This window comes from Oncorhynchus kisutch, linkage group LG29 (assembly GCF_002021735.2).
Source record: "Oncorhynchus kisutch isolate 150728-3 linkage group LG29, Okis_V2, whole genome shotgun sequence".
In the NCBI taxonomy this organism is placed as follows: domain Eukaryota; kingdom Metazoa; phylum Chordata; class Actinopteri; order Salmoniformes; family Salmonidae; genus Oncorhynchus; species Oncorhynchus kisutch.
Genome location: NC_034202.2, coordinates 20776921 through 20801705, shown reverse-complemented (window position 1 = coordinate 20801705; position 24785 = coordinate 20776921). Strand labels below are relative to the sequence as shown.

Sequence of the window (24785 nt, the reverse complement as noted above, 5' to 3'; positions counted from 1 at the left end):
TGTTCCTGAGTGGCTTTGTTACAGTTTTGACTTAATTTGGCATGAAAATCTATGGCAAGAATTGAAAATCATCTAGCAATGATCAACAACCAACTTGACAGAGCTTGAATAATTTTTGAATAATGGGCAAGTATTGTACATTCCAGGTGTGCAAAGCTCTTAGGCAGAAATCCTATTTATTTGCATATCTGATTCAAATCTGTTATTTTTCCTGCAGTCTGAAAAGCCAATTTATTTATCCTTTATTTAACTAAGCAAGTCAGTTAAGAGCAAATTCTTATTTACAATGATGGCCTACCAAAGGTTCTCCTGCGGGGACGGTGGCTGGGATAAAAAAAAAAATTGGGTTGAAGTTGGAAGTTTACATACACCTTAGCCAACTACATTTAAACTCAGTTTTTCACAATTCCTGACATTTAATCCTAGTAAAAAATCCCTGTTTTAGGTCAGTTAGGATCACCACTTTATTTTAAGAATGTGAAATGTCTGAGTAAGAGAGAATAAATTATTTCAGCTTTTTATTTATTTCATCACATTTCCAGTGGGTCAGACATTTACATACACTCAATGAGTATTTGGTAGCATTGCCTTTAAATTCTTTAACTTGGGTCAAAGTTTTCGGGTAGCCTTCCACAAGCTTCCCACAATAAGTTGGGTGAATTTTGGCCCATTCCTCCCGACAGAGCTGGTGTAACTGAGTCAGGTTTGTAGGCCCCCTTGCTCGCACACGCTTTTTCAGTTCTGCCCACAAATGTTCTATGGGATTGAGGTCAGGGCTTTGTGATGGCCACTCCAATACCTTGACATTGTAGTCCTTAAGCCATTTTGCCACAACTTTGGAAGTGCACTTGGGGTCATTGTCCATTTGGAAGACCCATTTGCGACCAAGCTTTAACTTCCTGATGTGTTGAGATGTTGCTTCAGAGTATCCATGTCATTTTCCTTCCTCATGATGCCATGTTTTTTGTGAAGTGCACCAGTCTCTCCTGCAGAAAAGCACCCCCACAACATGATGCTGCCACCCCCGTGCTTTACGGTTGGGATGGTGTTCTTCAGCCTGCAAGCCTCCTGCAACGTCCGTCATTCGAATGAGACCAAGGTGCAGTGTGGTAGGCATACATTTTCTTTATTAAAATGTTACACCAAAGAAAACAATAAACAACTCAACGAACAAAAAGCTTGCAACCCATGCAACAAACAAAGACAAGATCCCACAACAGAAAGTGGGAAAAAGGGCTGCCTAAATATGATCCCCAATCAGAGACAACGATAGACAGCTGCCTCTGATTGGGAACCATACTCGGCCAAAAACAAAGAAATAGAGAACATAGAATGACCACCCAAATCACACCCTGTTCTAACCAAATAAATAAATAAAATGGATCTCTAAGGTCAGGGCGTGACACCTCCCCTTTTTTCCTCCATTCATAATGATGGTCATTATGGCCAAAAAGTTATATTTTTGTTTCATCAGACCAGAGGACATTTCTCCAAAGAGTACGATCTTTCTCCCCATGTGCAGTTGCAACCTACTGTCTGGGTTCTTTTTATGGCGGTTTTGGAGCAGTGGCTTCTTCCTTGCTGAGCGGCCTTTCAGGTTATGTTGATATAGGACTAGTTTTACTGTGGATATAGATACGTTTGTACCTGTTTCCTCCAGCATCTTCACAAGGTCCTTTGCTGTTGTTCTGGGATTCATTTGCACTTTTCGCACCAAAGTACCTTCATCTCTAGGAGACAGAACGCGTCTCCTTCCTAAGCGGTATGGCGGCTTTGTGGTCCCATGGTGTTCATACTTGCGTACTATTGTGTGTACAGATGAACGTGGTACCTTCAGGCGTTTGGAAATTGCTCCCAAGGATGAACCAGACTTGCAGAGGTCTAAAAATGTTTCCTGCGGTGTTGGCTGATTTCTTTCAATTTTCCCATGATGTCAAGCAAAGAGGCACTGAGTTCGAAGGTAGGCCTTGAAATCCATCCACAGGTATACCTCCAATTGACTCAAATGATGTCAATTTACCTATCAGAAGCTTCTAAAGCCATGACATAATTTTCTGGACTTTTCCAAGCTGTTTAAAGGCATAGTCAACTTAGTGTATGTAAACTTCTTACCCACTTGAATTGTGATACAGTGAATTATTAGTGAAATAATCTGTCTGTAATCAATTGTTGGAAAAATTACTTGTCTCATGCACAAAGTAGATGTCCTAACCAACTTGCCAAAACTATAGTTTGTTAACAAGAAATCAAACCCAAGTGTATGTAAACTTCCGACTTCATCTGTATATAGGACAAAACACACCTCACGACAAGAGAGACACCACAACACTACATAAAGAGAGACCTAAGACAACAACATAGCATGGCAGCAACACATGACAACACAGCATGGTAGCAACACCACATGACAACAACATGGTAGAAACTCAATATGTCAGCAGCACAATATGGTAGGAGCACAAACGATGGTACAAACATTTTTGGGCACAGAAGGTAATGCAATGCATCACACGAAGCAGCCACAACTGTCAGTAAAAGTGTCCATGATTGAGTCTTTGAATGAAGATATGGAGATAAAACAGTCATTTGAGTGTTTTTTGCAGCTCGTTCCAGTCACTTGCTGCAGAGAACTGAAAAGAGTAGCGACCCAGGGATGCATTTGCTTTGGGGTCCTTTAACAGAATGTGACTGGCAGAACGGGTGTTGTATGTGGAGGATGAGGGCTGCAGTAGGTATCTCAGATAGGGGGGGAGTAAGGCCTAAGAGGGTTTTTATAAATAATCATCAACCAATCTTGTGACGTATACAGAGATGACCAGTTTACAGAGGAGTTTAGAGGGCAGTGATGTGTCCTATACGGAGCATTGGTGGCAAATCTGATGGCCAAATGGTAAAGAACATCTAGCCGCTCAAGAGCACTCTTACCTGCCAATCTACAAATTAAGTCTCTGTAATCTAGCATGGGTAGGTTGGTCATCTGAATCAGGGTTAATTTAGCAGCTTGGGTGAAAGAGGAGTGATTACGATAGAGGAAACCAAGTTTAGATTTAACCTGAGCCTGCAGCTTTGATATGTGCTGAGAGAAGGACAGTGTACTGTCTAGCCATACTCCTAAGTACTTGTATGAGGTGACTACCTCAAGCTCTAAACCCTCAGAGGTAGTAATCACAACAGTGGGGAGATGGGCACTCTTCTTACCAAACCACATTACCTTTGTTTTGGAGGTGTTCAGAACAAGGTTAAGGGCAGAGAAAGCTTGTTTGACACTAAGAAAGCTTTGTTGTAGAGCGTTTAACACAAACTCTGGGGGGGGGGGGGGGGGCAGCTGAGTATAAGACCGTATTATCTACATACAGATGGATGAGAGAGTTTCCTACTGCCTGAGCTATGTTGTTGTTGTAAATTGGGAAGAGCGTGGTGCCTAGGATCGAGCGTTGGGGTTCTCCCTTGGTGACAGTGGCTGAGACAGCAGATGTTCTGACTTTATACACTACACTCTTTGAGAGATGTAGTTAGCAAACCAGGCCAAAGACCCCTCAGAGACAATACTCCTAAGCCAGACCATAAGAATGGAATGGTCTACCGTATCAAAAGCTTTGGCCATGTCAATAAAAATAGCAGCACAGCATTACTTAGAATCAAGGGCAATGGTGACATCATGAGGACCTTGCAGTGGTTGCAGTGGTTGCAGTGACACATCCATAACCTGAGCGGAAACAAGAGTGCATTCCAGAGGGAATTCTATAGACTTCAAGAAAGCCAGTCAGTTGATTATTGACAAGTTTTTCCAGCACTTTTTATAAACTGGGCAAAATAGAAATTGGCCTATAACAGGTAGGGTCAGCTTTAAATAATAGATGCACCATGGCTGCCTTCCAAACAATGGGGACCTCCCCAGAGAGGAGAGACAGGTAAAAAAGGTCAGAGATAGGCTTGGTGATGATAGGGGTTGCAACCTTATAGAGGAAAGGATCTAAACCATTTGACCCAGATGTTTTTTGGGGGTCAAGTTTAAGGAGCTCCTTTAGCACCTCAGACTCAGTGACTGCCTGCAGGGAGAAACTTTGTAGCGGGGCAGGGGAAAAAGAAGGAGGAGCATCGGGGATAGTCACATTAGAAGGGATGGGTGGGAGATGAGGAAATGAGTGTGCCGAGCCTTTCGCCAAACGAAATCATTGAGTTGGAGTAACTCTGGGGCTGGGGCAGGGGCTGAACCTGTTTTTAATTCTCAATTTTCTTTATGGGGGCCTGTTTGTTAACAATACCACTGAAAATATTAAAAAAGAAGGTCCAAGCATCTTCGACAGAGAGGATCAAGCTGATTCTTTCTAAAAGTACAGAGTCCAGGTCATGAAGGAAGGCTTGTTCATGAAAGTTTTTTAGCAAGCATCTATGACATATCTGGATAGGTCGTTTCACTGAGCAGTGATTACGAACACAGGCTATAAAACAGTGATCACTAAAGTCAATACAGAAAACACCAGATTATTTGTGAGGATAACATCAAGGAGAGTAGCCTTTTCTGGGTGTTTGGAGTCATACCTTGTGAGATTGGTAATAATCTAAGAAAGATTTAGGGAGTCCTTGTTGCTTTAGGACTTGGTCAGGTCGTTTAATCATGTCCCAGTTTAGGTCACCTAGCAGGACAAATTCAGAGTTAGTGTAAGGGGCCAGGAGAGAGCTTAGGGCAGGTAGGGTACAGGCTGGTGCAACAGTCAACAAATAGTAATTTGAAAGTGTAATGCTTAAAACCAGCAAATCAAATTGTTTGGGGACAGACTTGGCGGAGACAACCGAGCACTGAAGGTGTTCCTTGGTAAATATTGCCACTCCACCACCTTTGGAATATCTGTCTTGCCAGAAAAAAAGGTTATAACCAGAAAGGTTAACATCAGTATTCAAAACACTCTTCCTTAACCACGTCTCAGTAATGACCAACACATCTGGATTGGAGCTGTGAACCCACACTTTAAATTTTAGGTAATAAGCTTCTAGTGTTAATGTGCCGAAAACCCAGGCTTTTACAAGAGCAGAAATCAGTGAAACAAATATCAGAACACAAGTCAGAATTGAGGCTAGCAACAGTAGATGGGCCAGTGTGTACATGCATATTTCATCCGCAGTAATACAATCAATAAATAATAGTAGGCCTATACTAGTTAATTAAAGTGTTTCTGAGTAAGCTCACATAATAAGCTTCACAAGTTAATTAGCCTACCTAAAAAGTCTGCTTGTGTGTGTAAATGCATGTGTGCTGGAGGCCAGTGAAATCTCGGGAGAGAGGGGGGAGTGTGGCGGGGGTACCTGTGCCAGTCAGGAGGAGACAGGCCATAGAAAGGTTTTTTTTGGCGAGGCAGATTCCTTGTAGAAAATCCCAGCTAGCTAGCTAGCGTAGCTTACAAGTCTCTGTACACAATTTTTTTCCCACGTGCAAAAGGAGGTGGTTAGCTAGTTACATCAGCAGTTTCGGTGAATGGTCCTTTACGACGGGCAAACAAAGTTGTCTTGTGGCTGTTGTATTTTGGAGATTGCGAGGAGGATAACATTCTCTAGAATCCAGTCGTCCCTGGCGACGGCGGTCCATGGTGATGCTGCTGCCCCTCTGGGCGAGATCTTAAAGCACACCAGCTGGTGTGTGTTCTTCCCCATTAGACTGGTGTAGTTCTCCTTGTCTGAGGTCAGGCTCATTCAGACCAGGAAGCTGATTTGACCTAAAACATCCTAGTTGAAGTATTTGGCGATTCCTCTCTGCTCCTCCTGTATCTGGTCGAGCAAATGGAAGCTGTGGATGAGTTTGGACCTGACCATCTCTGCTCTGGGAAAGGACTTCTCATCTGTTGACTTGCCCCTGTCATTGTCACTGTTGTAGGACATGGAATCTGATATTTCAAGCCACATTTCAAATCACCTAGGTGGTTTGAAGTCTGATACAAATCTGATTCTTGGCCATGTGACTTCTGTCTGAATGGTCAAATCTGATTTATTTGCCCTCAAGTGGAAGCACGAGGAAGCACGGTCACCACCGATAAGCCTATACCACTGTGCACACACTCGTGGTTACTATAACAACTAGCTTAGCCATGTCAGCAAATGACTGCTATCTGAACACACACAAATCCGATTTGGTCATTTGTAACCAAACTTGCGTTTGGCATTTGGTATTTAATTAGGATCCCCATTACCTGTTGCGAAAGCAGCAACTACTCTTCCTAGGGTCCTCTCAAAACATGAAATATGACATAATACAGAACATTAATAGACCATAACAACTCAAGGACAGATGTTTGGACAGTCAGTAGTCCAAAACGAATTTGAAAAACAAAACTGACACTGACTTTAAGACACATTCGGTGTCCTCTCCTCTGGATGACTGGTTTCCGGATGTTTTCTGGGGTCTCTGTGCAGGTGTTTGATGACCGCGATCAAGCGTGTCCCTCAGCAGTCTGCGCGGGTTGGCACTGTCAACCAATTGCTTACATAAATAACTAAGTGCACCATTGATTGGCCGGTGTGACAGGGAGCCAATGTGCCTGCGAACTCCCCTGAACTCTCCTTTGCCAAAGCACTGACGTCACCTTATTTGATCACTTTAACGGTAATATTGGCATTTGGTTGATGAAACAGAACAATTTAAAAAGGAAAGGAAGATACCTAGTCAGTTGTACAACTGAATGCCTTCAACTGAAATGTGTCTTCTTCATTTTACCCAACCTCTCTGAATCAGAGAGATGCAGGAGGCTGCCTTAAATCAAAATGAACAGTGCCCAGTGAACAGGCCCCTGCCTTGCTTAGGTGGCAGAACGATAGATTTTGACCTTGTCAGCTCAGGGATTCAATCCAGCAACCTTTTGGTTACTGGCCTAACGCTCTAACAACTAGGCTACCTGCCAATTAGTTTGAGTTGAAGTGATACACACTCATGATCTTGACGATGTTTCGGTTTAATGAGATTGAGGAAATGCATATCTTTTTGGCCTTTTGACCTCTTAGAGAAGTAATATTCTTTCTCTGTTTAACTTGCTCTCTCTCTCTATCTCACACACACACACACACACACACACACACACACACACACACACACACACACACACACACACACACACACACACACACACACACACACACACACACACACACACACACTGACCTTTATGTGTCACCATTCCCAATTAAAAAAAGACAGGAACATGACATGACTCCAAGGCTACTCACTCACGTATCATCAGACCCTCGCCGCCGCGACTCTTCCGGTGGTGGAGGTGACAAAACCTGTGAGCCCCCAGTGTATGACTGTGTGATGATTCCGGGGCAGACATCTGTGGGGGGGGTTGCAAAAGACATCTTGGAGCCTGGATAACTCAGGGCGTTACAGAAGGGTGATGTATGGAAGATAATTGCATTTGTCTCACCTGTTACCTTTCACAGGCCTTCAAGAGCGCCACGATGAGCTCATACTGGTGTGCAGGCAAGGGAGATGTCATCGACAACTGGTGTCGCTGTGACCTGAGTGCCTTCAGCAAAGACGGCCTTCCCAACTGCAGTCCCCTGAGGCAGCCTGTGTAAGTCAGAGCCTACCTCCCATCTATCCAAGCCTAGGGAGAACTGTTGGAGTTGTAACAACCATCCCTAGTGCTGGGACCAACCTTTAATTACTTTAGGCCAGTCCAAACACCCCGGTACTCACTCTCAAGAAATAACAGTGAATCTTGTTTTCTTACCCCAGCTCTGTTTTGAGTCATCATACACCCCAGCTATTGAAACCATCAGAACTTTTGGAGAGAGATACAAGGCATTGGATGAGCAATGGCTCTCCGGTGGATTTCCACATTAAATTGAATGGACCTACTTGCTTGTATGATTTGTCGAATGGATGCATTGATGATTCCAACTTGCTCCCTATATCTGGTCTCAGCATTTTATTAACAGACTCTTACGGTTGCTTTCCCCGACACAAAGTAAGCCTAGTCCTGGACTAAAAACACTTTTAACTGAGATTCTCAGGAGTAAGCTTAATGTTCCCGGGAAACTAGTCCTCAGTGCTGTTTACTTCAAATATATTTATTGAATTAAAGTGACCCACCTCCTTCCTCTCTCTGTCTGTGTCAGGCTCAGACTGGCCCCTCACCTAGAGCCCTCCAGCACCATGGTGGCCCTGGAGTGGCTGGATGTGGAGCCCCTGATTGGCTACAAGGTGTCTGATTACATCATCCAGCATAAGCGGGTGGAGGACCCCTCGGAGGCAGAGATCTACACAGGTAGGTAGGCCGCTAGTATATTTCACTTTGGTCCAACCTACATCCAGTTATTGACAATTGTTTATCCTATGACAAAGCCAAAGGGACATTAATGAGCTTATTTACCAGTGACGAGCCACATTATCTAACTGTTTGCTCTGCTGATCTGCGGAGGCCTGCTCTCACAGACAAGGTTAGACACTTGGTGGGTGAACCGGAGGGAAGAACGGGGGGAAAGGAGGTAGGTGGTGTGTGGGAGGAGGAAGACAGGAGAGGATGAGGCTAGGCTATGTGACAGGGGCCATAATTAACGCTGACCCCTAAGTGTGTAAGTCTGGGGTAATGAGTCAGAGCTTTGGGTGATAGGGATTTAATAAAGGAGAAGAGATGAGGTGCGTTGGTGGAAATAGCCAGCTTTAGTCATCGGGCCACGCGGACAGGTGATCATTCACACCTGGGAGGAGGAGAGGAGGAGAGCTGATGAGCCGGGCCCAAAAGCCGGAGCGGGCACAGATAGGCATCCTGGCAGGGGTGTGGTAGGAACAGGGCAGATGGTGTTTGTGTGACTCACCTCTGCGTCAGAGCAGTCCAGGATACAGATGAGAATGTGAACAATATCTTTCTCTCTATTTACCTCTTTAACTTCTATCTCAATGTCTCTCTCCTTCTCTGTTTTCTTAGTCTATAGTGTCTCTTTCACTGTTATTGTCTCTCATCTCTCTCTTGTTCTCTTTCTCTCTCTCTCTCTCCAACTCTCTCTCTCAAACTCTCCAAATTCCTACAGAAAGCCAAGAAAAGTGGGACTGACATTGATTTGTCTGTAGTTAAAAAGCCCTGACTTTTATTGTATGTGTGTGTGTGTGTGTGTGTGTGTGTGTGTGTGTGTGTTCCCTGAAACACATGTTGCAATCACAACAAAGGATTTCATTGTTGGGGGAGTCTTGGATTCCCAGATATCATCTTGGTGTGTGTAATCAAGGTGAGAAGGGGAGAGAAGCGTTGGCATGGCATCGCTTAGGTTCTCTCTATTGGAAACTTCTGGGTCGTCTATAATAAACCATCAAAACAACCTTTTGAGTGGCTCCCAGTTTTACAGGAAGGATGGAATCAAACCCTCCATTGTTCTCCAAACTGGGGGATCTACCGTGCTGATACAAAGTTGGACGTGGTCGGAGAGGGGGATTTATGGAATAATGGGGACTTGTTAAAATTAGGAATTATTCTCTCCAAGACTTGGGAAGAGGAGACTGTCTGCCCAGCCAGTGATAACCTAACCTACTTAGGGGAAAGACAACAAGTGTCAGCGAGTTCAGATGGCTACGCAAATCCGGACTAGTATTGTTTTTTCACAATGTCCAATTCCATCCATGGAAATTCATATCCTCTATACCCATGGCGAATCGTTTGGTTTCAAGACCTTGCATTGAAGTCCTTTCTAGGGGAAGAAAAAGTAGTTTTATTTTAAAAACAGAACCGGGATAGATATAAAGAGCCCCAGTCCCTGGTCACCTGGAGGCTTTAAACCACAGATGAGACTTGCACAGAGAAGCACCGGATGATCAAAAGCAGACCGCTCCGATCTGGGCCACACCCCAGCTTTCATACACCTGCCAAGTGAATTGAGTGCTCTTCAAAACTGGAGTCAGTTTAATACCTCATATATCTGAAGTTTTGAAGCAGGTATGTGTCCCTCCAGTAGTTAAATCCATTGGAAACTAAATGGCTTTTGCATTAAAAAATATACCTACATCGGCAAGATATGAAAGTCAATGGGCTTTAGGCGGTATTGGGTTGGTCAGGTGAAGCAACATCCACATCAGGTTGTTTGATACAGATAAAATCAGTCACGTCAAAAGGATTCGTTAGGCTTGGAACGACTTGAGATATTGAGGAGGTATTAAGGTAGGATTGGATGGATTGTACCTTGGGTTAAAAACTCAAAAAGGCAATGATCTTCTAGACACCTGACCCGCACCTTGGGATTTTTGTATGTACATTATCCTAAGCATAACCTTCTACAACTCTCTATTATGTATGATCCTATTCCTATGTTCCCTGTTGACATACAGTACCATTCAAATGTTTGGACACACCTACTCATTCCAGGGTTTTTCTTTAGTTTTACTATTTTATACATTGTAGAATAATAGTGAAGACATCAAATCTATGAAATAGCACATATGGAATCATGTAGTAAGCAAAAAAGTGTTAAACAAATCAAAATATATTTAATATTCTTCAAAGTAACCACCCTTTGCCCTGATGACAGCTTTTCACACTCCTGGCATATTCTCAACCAGCTTCATGAGGTAGTCACCTGGAATGCATTTCAATTATAAAGGCGTGCCTTGTTAAAAGTTAATTTGTGGATTTCTTTCGTTCTTAATTTCTTTGAGCTAATCAGTTGTGTTGTGACAAGGTAGGGGGGGGGGGTATACAGAAGATAGCTCTATTTGGTAAAAGACCAAGTCCATATTATGGCAAGAACAGCTCAAATAATCAAAGACAAATGGCAGTCCATCATTACTTTAAGACATGAAGGTCAGACAATCCGTAGTTTCTTCACGTGCAGTCGCAAAAACCATCAAGCGCTATGACGAAACTGTCTCTCATAAGGCCCGCCACAGGAAAGGAAGACCCAGAATTATCTCTGCTGCAGAGGATACGTTCATTAGAGGTACCAGCCTCAGAAATTGCAGCCCAAATAAATGCTTCACAGAGTTAAAGTAACAGATACATCTCAACATCAACTGTTCAGAGGAGACTGTGTGAATCAGGCCTTCATGGTCGAATTGCTGCAAAGAAACAACTACTAGAGACCAATGTGACAAGAAGAGACTTGTTTGGGCCAAGAAACACGAGCAATGGACATTAGACCAGTGGAAATCTGTCCTTCGGTCTAATGAGTTCCAGCCGCTGTGTCTTTGTGAGATGCAGAGTAGGTGAACGGATGATCTCTGTATGTGTGGTTCCCACCGTGAAGCATGGAGGAGGAGTTGTGATGGTGTGGACGTGCTTTGCTGGTGACACTGTCTATTATTTATTTAGAATTCAAGGCACACTTAACCATTATGGCTACCACAGCATTTTGCAGCGATACGCCATCCCATCTGGTTTGCGCTTAGTGGGACTATCATTTGTTTTTCAACAGGACAATGGCCCAAAACACACTTCCAGGCTGTGTAATGGCTATTTGATCAAGAAGGAGAGTGATGGAGTGCTGTATCAAATGACATGTCCACAACCCAATTGAGATGGTTTGGGATGAGTTAGACCTCAGAGTGAATAAAAAGCAGCCAACAAGTGCTCAGCATATGTGGGAACTCCTTCAAGACTGTTGGCAAAGCATTCCTCATGAAGCTGGTTGAGAGAATGCCAATAGTGTGCAAAGCTGCCATCAAGGCAAAGGGTGGCTAATTTGAAGAATATAAAATGTATGTTGCTTTGTTTAACAATTTTTTTGGTTACTACATGATTCCATATGTGTTATTTCATAGTTTTGATGTCTTCTACATTCAACAATGTAGAAAATATTAAAAAATAAAGAAAAACCCTTGAATAAGTAGGTGTGTCAAAACTTTTGACTGGCACTGTATACTCCCATATCTTCTGCTGTACTACTCCCTTCTTTTATCCATCTCATCTTGTTCTTTTGGAGGCTTAGTGAGAGCAAGCTGTGGCACCACCCTGATCTGATCTCACATCTGCACGAATCATCAACACCTATCTCCCTTTTCAATTCTCAATCCTCAAATTTGTCTTTTACTCAAATCGAACCAGACAGAAAACCTGCTCTCCCTGGCAATGTCAAGAGCAGCAGCAGTGATGGACTGGGATGGACTGACTCTCTTTGAAATGCTTGGACAGTGGCCTAGTCGGCCTAGTCCTCAGTACATAAACACTACCGTTTATATCCTCGCAATCCACCCGATCTACGATCCCCCCCTGGCAGACCATCAGTCAGCCTTGGGTCTCCACAGGTAAGGGCATGAGGCCCAGTCTCAGAGCCTGAAGGGGAACCTAAAAGCCCCCTATCCTTTGAATGGCAATAAGCACCCACATCCCCCTTCCTCTCTGATTGTTTACCTCTTCTCTTAGAGATATTTATCATCCCCTGGTTCTTAGATCAACAACAAATCAAATTAAATGTTATTTGTCACGTGCTTCGTCAACAAAAGGTGTAGACTAACAGTGAAATGCTCACTTACCGGCCCTTCTGTACAAAGCAGAGATTAAAAAAGAGAAATAATAGAAAAATAATAACACAAGGAATAAATACACAATGTGTAACGATAACTCTGGAAAGTATTCAGACCCCTTCACCTTTTCCACATTTTGTTATGTTAATGCCTCATTCTAAAATGGTTCCACACACAATACCCCATAAACACAAATCTTTTGTGTCGAGGTACAGATCTGGGGTAAGGGTACCAAAACATTTCTGCAGCATTGAAGGTCCCAAAGAACACAGTGGCCTCCATCATTCTTAAACAAAAGAAGTTTGCAACCATCAAGACTCTTCCTGGAGCTGGCCGCCCCGGCCAAACTGAGCTATCAGGGGAGAAAGGCCTTGGTCAAGGAGGTGACCAACACGCTGATGGTCATTCTGAGAGAGCTCCAGAGTTCTTCTGTGGAGATGAGAGACCCTTCCAGTAGGACAAACATCTCTGCAGCACTCCACCAATTAGGCCTTTATGGTAGAGTGGCCAAACGGAAGCCATTCCTCAGTAAAAGGCACATGACAGCCAGATTGGAGTTTGCCAAAAGGCACCTAAATACACTCAGACCATGAGAAACAAGATTCTCTGGTCTGATGAAACCAAGATTGAACTCTTTGGCCTGCATGCCAAGCGTCACGTCTGGAGGAAACCTGGCACCATCCCTACGGTGGAGCATGGTGATGGCAGGACCTTGCTGTGGATGTGTTTGTCAGGGGCAGGGACTGGGGGACTAGTCAGGATCGAGGCAAAGATTAACGCAGCAAAGTACAGAGACATCCTTGATGAAAACCTGCTCCAGAGCGCTCAGGACCTCAGACTGGGGGAGACGGTTCACCTTCCAACAGGACAACGACCCTAAGCACACAGTCAAGACAACGCAGGAGTGGCTTCAGGACAAGACTCTGAATGTCCTTGAGTGGCCCAGCCTGTGCCCGGACTTGAACCCCATCTACCATCTCTGGAGAGACCTGAGACCTGCTGTGCAGCAACGCTCCCCAACCAACCTGACAGAGATTGAAAGGATCTGCAGAGAAAAGTGGGAGAAACTCCCCAAATACAGTTGTACCAAGCTTGTAGCGTCATACCCAAGAAGACCCAACGCTGTAATCTCTGCCAAAAGTGCTTCAACAAAGTACTGAGGAAACGGTTTGAATAGTTACAATTGAAGTCGGAAGTTTACATACACTTGGGTTGGAGTCATTAAAACTTGTTTTTCAACCACTCCACCAATTTCTTTTTAACAAACTATAGTTTTGGCAAGTCTGTTAGGACATCTACTTTGTGCATGACACAAGTCATTTTTACAACAATTGTTTACAGACAGATTATTTCACTTATAATTCACTGTATCACAATTCCAGTGGGTCAGATGTTTACATACACTATGTTGACTGTGCCTTTAAACAGCTTGGAACATTCCAGAAAATGATGTCATGGCTTTAGAAGCTTCTGATAGGCTAATTGACATAATTTGAGTCAATTGGAGGTGTACCTGTGGATGTATTCCAAGGCCTACCTTCTAACTCAGTGCCTCTTTGCTTGACATCATGGGAAAATTAAAAGAAATCAGCCAAGACCTCAGAAAAAAATGTAGACCTCCACAAGTTTGGTTCTTCTTTGGGAGCCATTTCCAAACGCCTGAAGGTACCACAATCATCTATACACACAATAGTACGCAAGTATAAACACCATGGGACCACTTATACTCAGGAAGGAGACGTGTTCTGTCTCCTAGAGATGAACGTACTTTGGTGCAATAAGTGCAAATCAATCCCAGAACAACAGCAAAGGACTTTGTGAAGATGCTGGAGGAAACAGGTACAAATGTATCTATATCCACAGTAAAACGAGTCCTATATCGACATAACCTGAAAGGCCGCTCAGCAAGGAAGGAGCCACTGCTCCTAAACCATCATAACAAAAGCCAGACTACGGTTTGCAACTGCACATGGGGACAAAGATCATACCTTTTGGAGAAATGTCTTCTGGTCTGATGAAACAAAAATATAACTGTTTGGCCATAATGACCATTGTTGTGTTTGGAGGATAAAGGGGGAGGCTTGCAAGCCGAAGAACACCATCCCAACCGTGAAGTACGGGGGTGGCAGCTTCATGTTGTGGGGGTGCTTTGCTGCAGGAGAGACTGGTGCACTTCACAAAACAGATGGCATCATGAGGAGGACACTTATTTGGATATATTGAAGCAACATGTCAAGACATCAGTCAAGAAGTTAAAGCTTGGTCACAAATGGACAATAACCCAAAGCATACTTCCAAAGTTGTGGCAAAATGACTTAAGGACAACAAAGTCAAGGTATTGGAGTGGCCATCACAAAGCCCTGACCTCAATTCCATAGACAATTTGTGGGCAGAACTGAAAAAGAGTGTGTGAGTAAGGAGGCCTACAAACCTGACTTATTGTGGGAAGCTTGTGGAAGGCTACCCGAAAAGTTTGACCAAATTTAACCAATTTAAAGGCAATGCTACCAAATACTAAATAAATAAATGCTGAAATAAATCATTCTCTCTATGATTATTCTGACATTTCACATTCTTAAAATGAAGTGGTCGTCCTAAATGACCTAAAACAGGGAATTTTTTATTTGATTAAATATCAGGAATTGTTTTTTTTTTTTTTTTAATTTTTTTTGACTAAGGTGTATGTTAACTTCCGACTTCAACTGTTCATACGGTCACTGTGGGGACAAAGTCGTGAATGCACTTATAAACACTAGAACCGCATGGCCTTTCAGCCTTTAAGTACCCTCTAGAGAACATTGCCGGGCATCCCCTTTAGCAGTCTACAGTCATGGCCAAAAGTTTTGAGAAATCCACAAATATTAATTTCCACAAAGTTTGCTGCTTCAGTGTCTTTAGATATTTTTGTCAGATGTTGCTATGGAATACTGAAGTATAATTACAAGCATTTCATAAGTGTCAAAGGCTTTTATTGACAATTACATGGTTGATGCAAACAGTCAATATTTGCAAGGTTGACCCTTCTTTTTCAAGACCTCTGCAATCTGCCCTGACATGCTGTCAATTAACTTCTGGGCCACATTGGGCCACACTGATGGCAGCCCATTCTTGCATAATCAATGCTTGGAGTTTGTCAGAATTTGTGGGTTTTTGTTTGTCCACCCTCCTCTTGAGGATTGACCACAAGTTCTCAACGGGATTAAGGTCTGGGGAGTTTCATGGCCATGGACCCAAAATATCGATGTTTTGTTCCCCGAGCCACTTAGTTATCACTTTTGCCTTGTGGCAAGGTGCTCCATTATACTGGAAAAGGCATTGTTCGTCACAAACTGTTCCTGGATGGTTGGGAGAAGTTGCTCTCAGAGGATGTGTTGGTAACATTCTTTATTCATGGCTGTGTTCTTAGGCAAAATGAGTGAGTGAGCCCACTCCCTTGGCTGAGAAGCAACCCCACACATGAATGGTCTCAGGATGCTTTACTGTTGGCATGACACAGGACTGATGGTAGCGCTCACCTTGTCTTCTCTGGACAAGCTTTTTTCCGGATTCACCAAACATTCGGAAAGGGGATTCATCAGAGAAAATGACTTTACCCCAGTCCTCAGCAGTCCAATCCCTGTACCTTTTGCAAAATGTTAGTATGTCCCTGATGTTTTTCCTGGAGAGAAGTGGCTTCTTTGCTGCCCTTCTTGACACCAGGCCATCCCTCAAAAGTCTTCACCACACTGTGCATGCAGATGCACTCACACCTGTCTGCTGCCATTCCTGAGCAAGCTCTGTACTGGTGGTGCCCCGATCCCGCAGCTGAATCAACTTTAGGAGACGGTCCTGGCGATTTGCTGGAATTTCTTGGGCGCCCTGAAGCCTTCTTCACAACAATTGAACCGCTCTCCTTGAAGTTCTTGATGATCCGATAAATGGTTGATTTAGGTGCAGCAATGGCAGCAATATCCTTGCCTGTGAAGCCCTTTTTGTGCAAAGCAATGATGACGGCACGTGTTTCATTGCAGGTAACCATGGTTGACAGAGGAAGAACAATGATTCCAAGCACCACCCTCCTTTTGAAGCTTCCAGTCTGTTATTCGAACTCAATCAGCATGACAGAGTAATCCCCAGCCGTGTCCTCGTCAACACTCACACCTGTGTTAACGAGAGAATGATGTCAACTGGTCCTTTTGTGTCAGGGCTGAAATGCAGTGGAAATGTTTTTGGGGGGATTCAGTTCATTTGCATGGCAAAGAGGGACTTTGCAATGAATTGCAATTCATCTGATCACTCTTCATAACATTCTGGAGTATATGCAAATTGCCATCATACAAACTGAGGCAGCAGACTGAAATGTAATATTTGTGTCATTGTCAAAACTTTTGTCATTGTCAAAACTTATATGCATCAGATGCATGAAGAAATATTTGTGGAAATATATATATTTTTAAAGTTATTTGTGTAGATAGAGTCAAGGAAAAGTTTTGTATAATTCTGCTACGTCCTAGAAAAAATGTAGGCCTATAGCCTATTTGAGTTTCCCTTACAGTAAACACATTACCCACAGGGGAGCCAGGCCATGCCAATCAAAATGAGTTTTTCCCCACATAAGGGCTTTCTGTGGTCTTTTCCCCACATAAACGCCCCCCCCCCCCCCCCCCCCCCCATCATTCAATCTGCGATTGTGAGGCCGGGCTGGACTTAATGCCAAATGATCTAAAACGACTTGAGGCAGTTTATGGTAGAGAAATGAACATTCAATTCTCTGGCAACAGCTCTGGTGGACATTCCTGCAGTGAGCATGCCAATTGCACACTCCCTCAAACCTTGAGACATCTGTGGCATTGTGATGTGTAACTGCACATTTTAAAGTGGCCTTTTATTGTCCCCAGCACAAGGTGCACCTGTGTAATGATCATGAAGAAATTCGCACTAACAGGGAAGTAACACATTTGTGCAGCATTCTTAAGAGAAACACTTTTTGTGTGTGTGGAACATTTCTGGGATTTATTTTTTCAGCTCATGAAACATGGGACCAACACTTTACATGTTGTGTTTATATTTTTGTTCACTGTAGTTTTTGTTCAGTAGCCAGAGCTATGCTGCTGCACGAGTGGTCATGTGCTGAATGCATGGACAGTACAGATATTCTTGGAAAAAGTGACATTTGGAAATAGAGCTGGGCCTCTTGAATTTTGAGAGTCATTTGACAAAGGTAAGTGTCATAGAAACGGCAGAATATGCTCTTTCTGTTACTATATAGAAATCAACATGTTTTACCTGCATGTGACTCTGAAGGATTTGATGCTCCTTTCCCTGCATCTGTCAATTCCAAGATGAGCCCATCCCTCCATGTACAATATGACAACTCATCAGATTGTCACTTTAATCTTGTCTATAGGCTAACTCTTATTATGTGTTAAATTAGTTTCGGTATAGTTTAGATGTAGTTTCGATGGGTCGGCTGTGCAGGCTGACTGGCATCGTTTGTTTCCCGCCCATCAACTTGGATAGAGTCAAGGGAATGTTATGCATTATTCTAAAGGCCTACGGCAACACATAGAATGTTTTCATTTCCCTTACAATACATTTGATTAGGAATAGAGTTACAGTGAATAAAACAATCCTGTAACATGCAGGTAAAACGTAAAAGAGAATGGTCTCAACCCGCAGGGCGTGTGGGCAAATTATTAACATGAGCGCCAATGCTCATAAATAAGCATAACACAAACGAATCATTACACTGTTGTTCTAAATGAAATCAACCTTTTCACTCTCATCATTCAGTTAGGCCTAGTTTAAGTTTGATTGTGAAGTAACTTGCAAATCAAATCAAATCAAATTTATTTATATAGCCCTTCGTACATCAGCTGATATCTCAAAGTGCTGTACAGAAACCCAGCCTAAAACCCCAAACAGCAAGCAATGCAGGTGTAGAAGCACGGTGGCTAGGAAAAACTCCCTAGAAAGGCCAATACCTAGGAAGAAACCTAGAGAGGAACCAGGCTATGTGGGGTGGCCAGTCCTCTTCTGGCTGTGCCGGGTGGAGATTATAACAGAACATGGCCAAGATGTTCAAATGTTCATAAATGACCAGCATGGTCGAATAATAATAAGGCAGAACAGTTGAAACTGGAGCAGCAGCACAGTCAGGTGGAAGTTGAAACTGGAGCAGCAGCATGGCCAGGTGGACTGGGGACAGCAAGGAGTCATCATGTCAGGTAGTCCTGGGGCATGGCCCTAGGGCTCAGGTCCTCCGAGAGAGAGAAAGAAAGAGAGAAGGAGAGAATTAGAGAACGCACACTTAGATTCACACAGGACACCGAATAGGACAGGAGAAGTACTCCAGATATAACAAACTGACCCCAGCCCCCCGACACATAAACTACTGCAGCATAAATACTGGAGGCTGAGACAGGAGGGGTCAGGAGACACTGTGGCCCCATCCGAGGACACCCCCGGACAGGGCCAAACAGGAAGGATATAACCCCACCCACTTTGCCAAAGCACAGCCCCCACACCACTAGAGGGATATCTTCAACCACCAACTTACCATCCTGAGACAAGGCCGAGTATAGCCCACAAAGATCTCCGCCACGGCACAACCCAAGGGGGGGGCGCCAACCCAGACAGGATGACCACAACAGTGAATCAACCCACTCAGGTGACGCACCCCCTCCAGGGACGGCATGAGAGAGCCCCAGCAAGCCAGTGACTCAGCCCCCGTAAATAGGGTTAGAGGCAGAGAATCCCAGTGGAAAGAGGGGAACCGGCCAGGCAGAGACAGCAAGGGCGGTTCGTTGCTCCAGAGCCTTTCCGTTCACCTTCCCACTCCTGGGCCAGACTACACTCAATCATATGACCCACTGAAGAGATGAGTCTTCAGTAAAGACTTAAAGGTTGAGACCGAGTTTGCGTCTCTGACATGGGTAGGCAGACCGTTCCATAAAAATGGAGCTCTATAGGAGAAAGCCCTGCCTCCAGCTGTTTGCTTAGAAATTCTAGGGACAATTAGGAGGCCTGCGTCTTGTGACCGTAGCGTACGTGTAGGTATGTACGGCAGGACCAAATCAGAGAGATAGGTAGGAGCAAGCCCATGTAATGCTTTGTAGGTTAGCAGTAAAACCTTGAAATCAGCCCTTGCTTTGACAGGAAGCCAGTGTAGAGAGGCTAGCACTGGAGTAATATGATCAAATTTTTGGGTTCTAGTCAGGATTCTAGCAGCCGTATTTAGCACTAACTGAAGTTTATTTAGTGCTTTATCTGGGTAGCCGGAAAATAGAGCATTGCAGTAGTCTAACCTAGAAGTGACAAAAGCATGACAAAAGCACAATTATTGCCCATTCCATCCAGTTTCATTCATTCAGTGGGCTGGCATCGTTTGCTTCCCTGGATAGAGTCAAGGATATGTTTTGCATTACGCTAAAGGCCAACTGCAACATGTAGAATGTTTATTTTATTTCCCTTAAAATACATTTGATTTGAGTTACAGTAAATGAAAAAGTCCCATAACAGCTTATTTTTACAAAGTAAAATGTAAAAGAGAATGGCATCAACCAGCAAGGCGCACAGGGTCAAATTATTTGCAGCTGATAAATAGGCATAACCACAAACTCATCATTACACTATTGTCTTTCTAAATAATATTTCACCCTTCTTGTCATTCAGGTAGGCCTAATTTAGACAGACGCATTAGTGCCTGACTGGGTACAAATGTCCTACTGCACATTGTCTTGGAGGGTTAAATTGGGAATAGGTGCATCCTCGGACCACTTCCATATTGAGGGCATCACTGATACTTCCTGTTTGAGTTTTACTTGTAATCAAGGATCAGGAGGATAGAGTTAGGGTCAGATTTGCCAAATGGAGGGCGAGGGAGAACTGTATGTGTTTCTGTGTGTGGCGTAAGGGTGATCTAGAGTTTTGTCGCCTCTAGTTGCACAGGTGACATGCTGGTAAAAATGAGGTAAGATCATCACCAGGAGTGCCGCCTCTGGATGAGCATTGTGTTGTTTGCTTTTGGCTCTATACAGCTCTTTGAGTGTGGTCTTAGTGCCAGCATCTGTTTGTGGTGGTCAATACATGAAAAATTAAAGGAAAACTCCACACACTTCTGCTCATGCTCCCATGTGATTTTATTATAATGTTTTGAGCATTAGGTCTTCATTGGGCATCCATATCCAATATGGGGTTGAGTGTCCTATATATATATAGGTGCAGTGCTCAGTGACATCACTTCCTGAAACAGGAAGTAAAAATATAGGTTCACATTATAGATATTCAATGTATCAAAATATCAAATCAAATTTTATTGGCCAAATACACATTTAGCAGATTTTATTACAGGTGTAGTGTAATGTTTGTAAATGAGTAATGAGACCAATATATATATATATTGATATTTAGTAAAATACCAAGTAGTACAGCAGAAGATATGGGAGTATATAGTACCAGTCAAAGTTGACACACCTACTTATTCAAGGGTTTCTTTATTTTTTACTATTTTCTACATTGTTGAATAATAGTGTAGACATCAAAACTATGAAATAGCACATATGGAATCATATAATAACCAAAAAAGTATTAAACAAATCAAAATATATTTTATATTTGAGATTCTTCAAAGTAGCCACCCTTTGCCTTGATGGCAGCTTTGCACTGAAGGAGTAGACCAAGGCGCAGCGTGAGTAGAGTTGCACATATTTTAATAAACTGAAACTCACCAAAAACAAATCAATAAAGCACAAACGAAACGTGACGCTACTGGTGTGCACTCAGGCAACTCAATATAGACAAGATCCCACAAACACAATGGGGAAAATGGCTACCTAAATATGATCCCCAATCAGAGACAACGTTAAACAGCTGCCTCAGATTGGGAACCATATCAGGCCAACATAAATATACAAATGACCAAGATGACCCACCCTAGTTACACCCCGACCAAACCAACATAGAGAATAACAGGCTCTCTATGGTCAGGGCGTGACATGCACACTCTTGGCATTCTCTCAACCAGCTTCATGAGGAATGCTTTGCCAACAGTCTTGAAGGAGTTCCCACATATGCTGAGCGTGCTGCTTTTCCTCCACTCTGCGGTCCAACTCATCCCAAACCATCTCAATTCGGTTGTAGACATGTCACTCCATCACTCTCCTTCTTGGTCAAATAGCCATTACACAGCCTGGAGGTGTGTTGGGTCATTGTCCTGTTGAAAAACGAATGATAGTGGGACTAAGCGCAAACCAGATGGGATGGCGTATCGCTGCAGAATGCTGTGGTAGCCGTGCTGGTTAAGTGTTACTTGAATTCTAAATAAATCACAGACAGTGTCACCAGATAAAGCACCATCACACCTCCTCTTTGCTTCACGGTGGGAACCACACATACAGAGATCATCCGTTCACCTACTCTGCATCTCACAAAGACACAGCGGTTGGAACCCGAAAATCTCAAATTTGGACTCATCAGACCAAAGGTCAGATTTCCACTGGTCTAATGTCCATTGCTCTTGTTTCTTGGCCCAAGCAAATCTCTTCTTAATATTGGTGTCCTTTAGGAGTGGTTTCTTTGCAGCAATTCGACCATGAAGACCTGATTCACGCAGTCTCCTCTGAACAGTTGATGTTGAGATTTCTGAGGCTGGTAACTCTAATGAACTTATCCTCGTCAGCAGAGGTAACTGGCTCTTCCATTCCTGTGGCGGTCCCCATGAGAGCCAGTTTCATCATTGCGACTGCATGTGAAGAAACTTTCAAAGTTCTTGAAATTTTCCATATTGTCCTAAATTAATGATGGACTGTCGTTTCTCTTTGCTTATTTGAGCTGTTCTTGCCATACTATGGACTTGGTATTTTACTAAATAGGGTTATCTGTATATCCTCCCTACCCCCCTCACAACACAACTGATTGACTCAAACGCATTAAGAAGGAAAGAAATTCCACAAATGAACTTTTAACAAGGCACGCCTGTTAATTGAAATGCATTCCAGGTGACTACCTCATGAAGCTGGTTGAGAGAATGCCAGGAGTGTGAAAAGCTGTCATCAAGGCAAAGGGTGGCTACTTTGAAGATATAAATTTTGATTTGTTTAACACTTTTTTGGTTACTACATGATTCCATATGTTTTATTTCATAGTTTTAATGTCTTCACTATTATTGTACAATGTAGAAAATAGTTAAAATAAAGAAAAACCCATGAATGAGTAGGTGTGTCCAAACTTTTGACTGGTACTGTAAATTTATACTGTAAATATTATACACACAATATTCAATTAGGGTTTAATGAAAACAGTGGTTTGGACATTTTGAACTATAAAAGTAGTTTTCGAACTATTTCCAAGAGGAAATAGTGTGTTCAGCCTTTGGATCCAGCAATATTCCCTTTGAAGAAGTTTCCTCTCAATGTCCTGCATGACATCTTGACCATGTCAATTCCAATATGTCTCAGAGAGCTAATAGGATGTCCAGCTTATGCAAAATTAACAGCAACAGAGTTTTTGGTGTCACCTGTCCGTATATTGCTGTGGTGCTCGCCGATCTGGGTCAAAAGGCTTCTGCTGGTTTGCCCTACGTACGACAGACCACAGGGACATTTCAACATGTAAACAACATTGGTGGACATGCAGGTAATCAGGCCTTTGATGTTAAATCTTTGTCCTGTGCGGGGGTGGGTAAATGAGTCACATTTGTACGTGAAACTGCATTGAGCACATTGGCCACATTTGTAATTACTCTCCAGAACCTTGTCCAATAAAGTTTCCCTTATCTCTGGTGGATAATCAGATCTGACCACAATGTCTCTCACGTTTGGGGGTCTTTTAAAGACCATACACGGGGGATATTTAAATATGGCTTTCAAATCAGTGTCAATAATGTACCAGTGCTTCCTGATAATGTCCTTAAATTTCTTCCCCGATGGTGAGTATTGGGTAAAGCATGAGAGGACACGTTCTGCTGGAGGAAATATTATGTACAAAATAATGTTTCTGTTTTTAAATGTTTAGGTAATGCCATGACGTATTGGCTTTGTAAATGTTAACACGGTGGCAAAGTTAAAGGTAGGTAGGCCTTGATCATTGGCTAACCCAAACAGAAGTATTCTGGGTATTATTAATGCTGGTTTGTTGAGGTATTTGGTTACCCCCCCATGTATATTTTCTTAATGGAGACGGTTGTTCATGTTTTTGAGTTCGGATTCCGTTTTCTTTTAGATGCGAGTGAAAGCTTCGACATCAGACCCTTGTATTGGCTTTCTCGTTGCTTAACATCCCATATGCCCTTGGAGGACAGAGAATTGGAGAAGAAGGAAAGAGTGTGGTAAGAGAAGATTCTGTTTGTCCTCCTTCTGCTCCATGTAAAAGGAGCACATCACTTGTCAATGGAGGAAATAGTTCCCCCTCATCTTGAAAGCCTCCCATTTCCACGTCGTAAAGCTGTGGACTTCCTCCTCACAGGCACAGCCGACAGGTACACGATCCTGATAAGCCTTGTTAACTCGTCCTGATCTTAGCCACGCTGGAAACCACCTCATCACCATTAAACCCAGAATGCGATCTGAACCCCAGCCCACCACTTAGCAGCATAGGATCTAAGAGAACTGAGGATTCGGGAGTCCACATGCTACAGTACAGGCCTGGACTCAAACAATTAGTTTCATAGATGTTAGAATTTAGAGCACTGTTAGTCTGGCGTTTTAGCCTAAATCCCTGTGCTGTGACCTTTGACCCAAAGCTAACAAGCTCCGGTGGTCAATGCGAGTCAGACAGGAAGCATTTGTTCCATAATCTCAGTTGAGGTATTACTGAAGTTATGTGCCTTCCCAAAAAAGGGACAGCTAAGTCTCTCAAAGAGGAACTCGGAGCGTCAACTTGTAACTCTGTGGACTGGCAAAACACCCTCTTCCCCTTTCTTTCCTCCATCTCCACCGCCCACTTTCCCCATATATTGTTGTGATATTGGCGCACATTTCACAACAAATCCATGTGTGCACCTAAGGCTATTGGACTGGCTGCCCACAAATATGTTTTGCATTTACTGATCAAACTAAGGTGAATGTTTTGCTTTGGAGCTGACCAACGCTGGGGAAAAGCACAATGTTCTGCTACCACCATCTATAAACAGCAGTTTATTGTGTTGTGTTTTTGGTTAGGTTTTTGTTTTGAAAAAAAAAACCTGGTACCTACATTAGGGGGCAGGCTTACTGGAAGTGGGGGCAGAGAGGACTCAATGTGCTTTTCTCCTGTCCTCCCCTCTATCCCTCTTTCCTTCTCTCCCTCTTTTTATATATACGCTTTGGGCCCACGGAGCGCAGCTCCCCTTTGATATAGTGCTGCTTTATGGTCCCAGCCAAAGGCCCTGTGGGTT

The 24785-nt window shown here is 43.3% G+C and overlaps 1 protein-coding gene across 2 annotated transcripts in view; it reads left to right on the top strand.

The window, feature by feature from the left end:
- LOC109873601 (astrotactin-2) overlaps positions 1 to 24785 on the top strand; it is a 476030-nt gene that overhangs the window by 389572 nt on the left and 61673 nt on the right. For both annotated transcript variants that reach the window (XM_031809054.1, XM_020465242.2), the window contains 2 exons: positions 7426 to 7559; positions 8107 to 8255. In XM_031809054.1, coding sequence (XP_031664914.1) covers positions 7426 to 7559; positions 8107 to 8255 — 283 coding nt within the window. The remainder of the gene's footprint in view (positions 1 to 7425; positions 7560 to 8106; positions 8256 to 24785) is intronic.